Source organism: Battus philenor, unplaced genomic scaffold (assembly GCF_028537555.1).
Source record: "Battus philenor isolate CCGP_79_NKW_IND1 unplaced genomic scaffold, ilBatPhil1.0.hap1 SCAF_9, whole genome shotgun sequence".
In the NCBI taxonomy this organism is placed as follows: Eukaryota; Metazoa; Arthropoda; class Insecta; order Lepidoptera; family Papilionidae; genus Battus; species Battus philenor.
Genome location: NW_027181759.1, coordinates 5,906,052 through 5,914,572, shown reverse-complemented (window position 1 = coordinate 5,914,572; position 8,521 = coordinate 5,906,052). Strand labels below are relative to the sequence as shown.

At 33.6% G+C, this 8,521-nt stretch overlaps 1 protein-coding gene across 1 annotated transcript; it reads left to right on the top strand.

Annotated features, from left to right (window-relative positions):
- Window positions 1-392: 392 nt before the first annotated feature.
- Window positions 393-7,283, top strand: LOC137932281 (uncharacterized). The gene is made up of 3 exons (XM_068775888.1): window positions 393-478; window positions 1,716-1,839; window positions 7,015-7,283. The coding sequence occupies exons 1-3, from the start codon at window positions 440-442 to the stop codon at window positions 7,281-7,283; spliced, it is 432 nt and encodes a 143-aa protein (XP_068631989.1). The 5' UTR covers window positions 393-439.
- Window positions 7,284-8,521: the final 1,238 nt, after the last annotated feature.

The following is an 8,521-nucleotide window of genomic DNA, read 5'->3' as shown; positions in this document are numbered from 1 at the left end:
AGACGACTGAGACTTGCGATCGTAAGCCGCGGGATCGATTTATATTCTTACAGTATTTATACTTTGGGCATTAATTAGGATTGCCATTATTAACAACCAGTTTCCAGAGGATGCGCAGCAGCGTCTTCTGCGTGCCAGAACACCACACTGCGATCGCCAACCCGCCTGCCAAGCGTGGTGATTATGGTATATCCCATCATAGATATCTTTAACCTATGCCTTGCAGTGGGCGCCTATGGGCTGAAACGACGACTATGAATTTTTAATTTTATTTGTATTGAAAATAGACAAATAATCTTAAACAGTTTGTGAAAATTAAAAAAATATTTCATTTGAAGGCTGATAAGATGTTGTCACTTGTGACGTTTCGATGACTTTTTATAATCGTTAAATCTCTAAATTATATTCTCTTTAGTATAATATATTATATCATCAGACGATGTTAATTCCGACATGCGTTATTAAATTTTTAGAATTGGTAAGTCAATACTTAAATATTTACCTCTCCTAATGCGTTTACACGCGTTTTGCGTGTGGTTGCGAATTACCGCCTGTGACCTTATCTGCTCCTCAAAATTAGACCAAATGCAATGACGAAGGTTACTGAAGGCGTTCGAATTGAAATTCAAATGACGATTACGAATGTATTTCTTTTCGTAATGGTAAAAATGATTTATTTTAATATTATGACAAAACTTAAATGCAAATAGTCTATTGTAAACAATTTAAGCTTCCTGTATGGTGACCACTACTTATAATTCCATTAATGGGAAATAACAGGTTAATTGAATCTCACACATTGAAATAACTCGTTTAGTCCTTGGTATCCAATAAAAAAGACAATGTTTTTCTTCTTAGAAAACATACTCATAAAGATGTTTGTTAATATAGACGAAATCACGAACAGAAAATCTCACGATAAATGAATTTTAAGTTATATTTTATTTGTGTTAAGAAATAATGACTCATAGTGACAAGTAATCCGTGTTCAGGTTGATCAGTCGCAGTAAGCCTTTCGGGAAATATGAAGCTCTCTGTACTGTACTGTACTGTTTCTGTAGAAGTAATTGCTGTTAACCTTGCGGCTTTTACAGCTTCATCGGTATGAGTTCACGGAACGGAGAGGTCCGTGAACTTTAAAAGCTTTAGAAACTTTAGAAGCTCTCTAATTTACTGAAATATACAGGGGGGATTGGTCATAGGTGTAAAAGAACCTTTGGAAAGAGACAATCGGCTAATTTCGGCTCTGTAGAGCATTATCTCTGTCGCACGACTGATAAAACGTCACATAGGTAGTGTAGGACAGAGATAATGCATGCATATACTGTAAAGGGGTGAATGTACCCGATCCAAAAATTAAGTAAAGGTCTCAGATTTAATAATAAATAATGTGATGATAATATAGTAAAAGAAGGCTTTCTCTTAATTCGGATTAGTGGTAATATGCAGTTTTTAAAATTAATTATTATTCACTATCTGTCCCTGTAGACCTTGTATTAACGGAAGTTATATACCTGTCGCATTTAAATAGAAAAATTAATGAATTAACATATTTTAGAGTGATCACTTAGTACAGAATAATTTTAAAAGGCTGTAAAAGGTTTTAAGCTTTTTGGTGACAAATCAGCAACATATTCATCCCTTTTAAACCTTTAACTAATCAAACCGTATAGTTAATAAATTTTATATTTTTACGTAAAATTTAATTGTTTCAGATTCTAGCCGTTGCCTGCTTAACATTACACCATTACAGTTACGATTTAACGGACATATCTACGTTCATGCTCTGCTCGGGCACGTATGTGGGTTACGTTGTCGTACTCTCGGGAGAAATTGTCGGTGAGGCTCATATTTAAATCCGTTTGTGTTTGCATTTCGAAAACAAGTCCAGTCGTTTGGTACGCTCTTACTCTTAAACAATATCAGTTTTGCGAATGCACTGAATTCATAAACAAAACATACATTGTACATTCGGTGATCAAAGCAATAACTATTTAATGATATGTCTTTTAAACTAGAAAAAGCCACATTACACAAGCATTTTGTTTTTTTCTTAAATAAATCGTAGACACGTGGTGCAATGATGGAACCAAATTTTACACCAGATAAAGTCTCGATTATACGTTTGGTCGAGTGCTGCAAAATTATTCTCGAAATTTCCCCTAAAAGACTGGCAAAAACCACTCTGCTGTTACTATTTTAAGAAGAATAACAATCACTGACAATTCACCTCGAAAGCAAGAAAACATTAAAAAAATCTTTTTTCCCCGGAATTTTTTTTCTAAATTCTTCTAAAGGAGACAGTCATCATCAACATTATCTCTTGGTTTCGGTATCATAACAAAAGATCCACGTTTCGTTATCTGTAACGATGTGCATTAATTTATCTAGCATAAAGCTTCTAAGACCTGAATAATTGTGCAAAATATATAGAATTTGGCTCCTTGCCAATGTGCCAGGCTTACTTTAATTTGCTGATAGATAAGTCTCTAATCAGACTGTATCATGTGCCGCACTTTGATGTTAATTTCAGTCGTCGCTTTTGAAACACATCACACACCCGAATCATTACGTTTTACTAACGTTTTTACTTACGTTTTAACTCGTTAAACCTGTTATAAGTATTGTATAGTGCGAAATAGAGCTTAATCATCGTTCATCACTGCCAAGTAGTTGTTCAGTTCGGTTCAGTCTTAAACCGAAAATAGTGAAAATTCAAGCAAATAAAACTTTAAATGTTAAATCCACAATGAAACTTGAAATGTAATTTTTAAATTATAAGTTCTTGAAAATGACGAGAGCAAGATGTTAGTGAAAAATAGAGTTCTGTTTACGAAATTTAAAACAGTTTTATTTTTAAACTGGCCAGTTCCAAAAACTTTCAGTGTGGATGTGTGATTTTTATTGATTTTTCTATAAAAAATAAAAAAAATTAACACGTATTAGCACATTTATAGGCTGGCTATATCCAATGATGTAGATTGATTGATGGAACTTCCGCGTATTTAATACAGGTACGGCAAAACACGTTAATACCCCATCAGCACGTAGTATAAACAGAGTCGTAGAACTACGCTACTGATATTACGTGCCGTGCATTAAAAGACGCAACAGTATTGAAAAACCTTCTTTGGTGCAACGTAACCAAAATATTTGTTAATAATTTTATATAACGCATTGACAGATTGATTGATGGGTTAAAATGAAAATCTGTTTTTGATTAGTTTCCTGGTTTTTTATAAATAGTGGTTACATATTCAGAGCCAGAGCTTTTACATATATCGATCTTATATACTTATCACGAATGATGCATAAGCTTTTATCCAGAGCGGTTACTACTAGAGCGAATTCGTGATACAATACGAGGGTCTAAAGGCTTCATAGAGGAGACCACTTAGTGGAAAAAAAGATGAAAGACGACAACCCATAACGTGGTCAAACGACTTTGTTAAAGTTGATGGATGCAGGCCGTATCCAACTGGTCATATTGGAAATTTGTGAAATAGATCTATGTTTAACAGTGTAAGTATGACTAAAATGATGGTGATGATGTTGAGATAGTACATTTATCAATTAATCACGGAACAAATATTTAGACTTAACCTCACCTTACCTAGGTACTTTCATAACTATCGGTATTAAGCTGCACAGATATACAGTTTTAAAAAGGCGTAGTGAAACTGTTAAGGATTGCAAATTGATCGAATCCTCTTATTCTTCAAAGTAACGCCAATTTGGTCCTACACAAATCTTTTCCTTTACCGAATTTTACGACATCAATCCCAAGTGTACAGTTGAAATCAGACCTAGTGATTAACCCTTTTAAAGTGTAATCTTTAAGACCCTTTTTTATTGCTATCGTGTACGAAATTGAAAGACTTACCTTTAGCATTGTGTACTGTGATTTATAAAGCAATTGTACAAATGTGTATTTTGTTTGATTCAGCAATTTCATGCATTAAGATTTCATATGCAAAGCCGACGCAGTTGCGTTACCGCAAAAACGCAATTTGTCGATTTACACACTTTACAAACGAGTCGCATTTATACCTTTGTATGGATTCCTTTGTATTCTTAAGTTGTTGAGTTGAATAAATCGAGAACCATTCGTATATCATCAATCATTGATTTTTCTGTTATATTTAATATTTATTTTAAAATTAGTAAATTAACCTAGCGGCTAAATATAGTACCTAAAGTTCGTAGATGAAATTCATGAATCAATACTTGAGAGGGGCGTTCTATGTATTCTTGGCATATACATGAAAAAATATACAAAAATTCCGACTTACATTTTTAATTTATTTTCCTCATTATTAAAATAAGCTTATTTGTATGTAACTTATATATAGTAACTTTAATACCCTTATTTTCTAACTTGTTTGAAAAATGTTCATCAGTGCTCTTCGGAAAAATGCATCCCCCGAAGGTTTCTTGATGTTGACGAACAGAAAGTAATCACTAGAGGTCCGTGCTCCGACCAGAGTAGATGATTTATTTCTTTAGATACAAAGTCCACCACCTACTGTGAACAATTTGGCAATGTCCCCTTTGAGAACTGAGCTTCAAAGAGATTTTTTTAAATATATCTCCTCGATACCAAAATTGCATTGAAAACCTCTCGAAAAACCTTACTTCGGGAGGAAGCTTATGTTTTAATATTCAAAATATCTCAAAGATAATTAATATGTAAACAAATATTTTTATATTGAAGAAATCAATTAAGTTCGTATCATAGGCATGGTATTGCAATGGCTTAAATCATTTGTATCAATGTTTTTTATTACGTACATAACACGGTGATCAAAAAGTAAGGTGAATTCATTAATAAAATGTGAATTCTCTATTTATTCTACCAAAACAATTCCATTTAAATTAAATCCATTCCAATCCATTTAAAGTAAACCCCGTGCAATGGAACGCATTTTTCCTAACTCTTTTTCCAAGCCTCAAAACAGCCGCAATATTTTTTTCTGGTTATAGCCTTCAAGACCTTCCACGATTCGGTTTTATTTCCTCAATCGTGTCAAAGCATTGAGTTTGCTATATAGCCAGAAGCCGTACGGAGTCAAATCAGGAAAATACGGTGATGCAGACTGATATGAGTAGAGTTTGTGAAGATTTTTTTTCCCAAAAGATTAAGCGATTTTGGCACCAATCGAGACTAAGTAGTAAAAGTTAAATATTTGCCAAAAACATGTGAAAAATAGAGATTATTAAGCCTTTTGACAAAAAGACTCTTGGCAAATAACATAGACAGTTAAACCAACATAGGAAAAAAAAAATCATCTTACTTTTTGATCACAAGAGTACATGTGCGAAAAATTTTCTCCTATAAAAAGACTAATATCGCTTAAAAGTTCAGTGACGTAAATGATACGGTTTAGATTTATTGTTGTAAAAGCTAAGTACCTCGTTTTAGGAGAGATGCTTTTCGCGCCGCTGGATCTGGTACAAGACATGTATTTCGGCAGTCTCGGAGTCGTCTTATACTCCGTTAGCGGTGGACTGGTCCTGGCTGCAAGGAGCCACGAATCCTTGTACCCTAGAACTGGAGACCAAACCGCCGCAATTATTGCTGCATCATTGGCTATTGCAAACGCTTTCTTAATGCTATTCGATTTAAGTCTAGCTTATTTGGACTCCGAAGAATATGACGAAGAAGCTAGTATATAAAATAGTTATGTAAGTGTATTTTTTTTTATTTAATTTAAAGGTATACATGCGACATCAGTGTCATTTGAAATTCTAGCTTATTTTTTAACACATTCGTTTTACTTTCATTCGTGTGTTACGACTTCCGTGATTTTAATTAGTATGCATAAGGATTACACACTTAAAATTCCACTTCCTCGAGCTGTGTAAGTTATGTTATACCGGATCTACTAGTGATATCATTTGTCCATACATATAGCTGATCCAAGGCGTATCCGCGTCCCCATATTCCCTTTATTACCTTTAAAGACTTTTAAAAACCAATGAGCAATTATTTTTCCTGTTTCTTTTTAATATATAAAATTAATTCGATAATGGGTTCCATTATTTTCGATTTTTATCAAAAATTCCAAAATTTTATTATTTATTCCATATTTTTTACAAAATTCCATATTTTTTTCTCAATTTTTTAAAGAAAGAAAATTACGAAATTTGACTTTTTTAAACACTCCTTGTTTACGACCTTCAATTGGAAGTATTACGTAGCAAGAGCTAAAGACACTGCTTCCTCCCCCCCATAAATAATCATCTAAAAATATATTTTTAACCGGTAATAACAAAATTAATACATATCTGTAATAAAAAAACTAATTATTATCCATTTTCTTTTATTTAATGATAAAATAACAAGATGTTAGATATAACACACATATCGCTTTGTCTATATTTTTTTCTTAATTACTAACTAATATTTTCCCTTATTTACTTTCATTACTCGTATATAAAGAGTATATAATAATAATATACTCATATACGTTGCCAAAAGTCAGGAGAGTACTAGGCTATCATAAGCACTAAGATGTCTATTTTAATTATATAAATTGTTAAATGAATATAAAATAAATTGATTAAGTTCGTATCATATATATGGTATTGGAATACCAAAAAATTGCAAAAAACATTTGTGTCATGTTTCTTTAGTTACATATATTGTCTTAAAATTGTTAATTTGATGTGGATAATTCACGTGCCTTTCATAACCTGTTATTTAACCGTATTTGGTTACATTTTTTATTGGTTAATAAATTAAAAACTCATTTAATGATTCAGTAACGGAAGTGGTTAAACATGGTAGATAGGTTTATTGTTTTAAAAGGAAAGCACCTCGTTTAAGGAGGAGAGATGTGATATAATTAAAACAAATAACATTTTTTTCTAAATAACTAATTAATCCTATATAATTAAAAGTTATAACTAATTATAATTATCCCTCACAAAGATAGTATGTATAACTTATATTACTAAATGTCAGTGAAGTACTAGGCAATCATAAGCACAAAGAAGTCTATTTGATTATAGGTGAAGTGGTATCGGCGGCGGCGGACCCGTACGTGGACGCGTGGTGGTCGGGCACGGGCGGCGCGTTGTTCGGCGCGTGTGGAGTTATGACGCTGCGCTCCTGGTACGACGTGCCAGCGTGTCGGAGGCGCACGTACGCTCAGATTACAGCGATATGTGCGAACGCCGCCGCCGCCTTGCTAACTATAGACTCAATGCTGGCCCTGTGCTCGGCCCACAAGGACGGCACCAGTACAAGAACGAAAAGCCACAAGCCCGTCAAAACGTGAACGTGATGCCTTGTGATTTCATTTGTGAGATTAAACAGATTCTGTATCCGATCAGGATTATTCTTATTTTCTTTTATCGCTAATAACTAAACGTCTAATTAAACAGATATTATATTTCTTAATTTATTCGAATGTTTTTTTTTAATTATGTGTATACTTAAGATCTTAACTTATGCGGAAGGCATGTGATGTAAATTTTACAAATAACACACATTGGTGAAATTTCTCTTTTGTAGAATGTACAAGAGATTATCATCGCCGAAAAACAGTATGTGTGATAGTATTTGTACTTGTTTTAATGGCTACGAAGAACAAAAAACATTGTAATTTTTATTTGCGATTTTGTAAATTTTAAATCCCAGAGTGCTGAAGACATTCTTTAGGTTTACAGATGTTTGATAACGGATGTTTAGCGAACATTAAAAACGGCAACCCTGTACCTTGTTACACTGGATTGCCAGGCATCATAGTTGTGTCTATTGTAAAAATGCTATGTTAATATACACCTCTGCTTTACATTATCGTTTTGGTGTTTTATTTATAAATTCAAACGGGACTGAGTACATCTAGTATCAAAAAAAATATTATCATCATCAAGACATCCACTGCTGGACATATGTCTCCCCCAGAGATTTTCAATTTGGAAGTGATCTGCGTCCAGTGTCTTCCAACGACCTTAGTCAGTCTGTCACCTTGTGGATCCGGGGTCTCCAGTCCAGAACCTTTAAGCCCCAGAGATCATCTGTTCTGTTCGCTATATGGCCTACCCGCTGCCAATTCAACTCATCAATCCGCTGAACTGTGCCGGTTACTCTCGACTGTCTACGGATCTTCTCATTGACATGCTAGCCAATAAGGTTCAGTAAGGGAGACCACGATTTTAAAACTGTCAGACTTAAATAAAACAAACGAAATCAGTATAAATGTATTGCGTGCAGAGTTGAACTACATAATGTAATCACTTTTCATCTAGTTAACTCTGTTTTCATGACGTCACAAAAAATCATATCGTTAAAAAATCTATTTAAATTTTTATGGCAAAATTGTGTGTTGGAGATTCGAATCTACACGTCCGTGATATTCGTCAAAATTCTATTGTAATATAACATCGTGATGAGGCATAAGCTTTGTGACGCAATATCGAGTAAGTTCATGATATCCGTGTACCTTCGTGAGCCAAGACAGCGAATATAAAATGATTAAAAGATACACTACACGCATATGTTTTAAATTATATG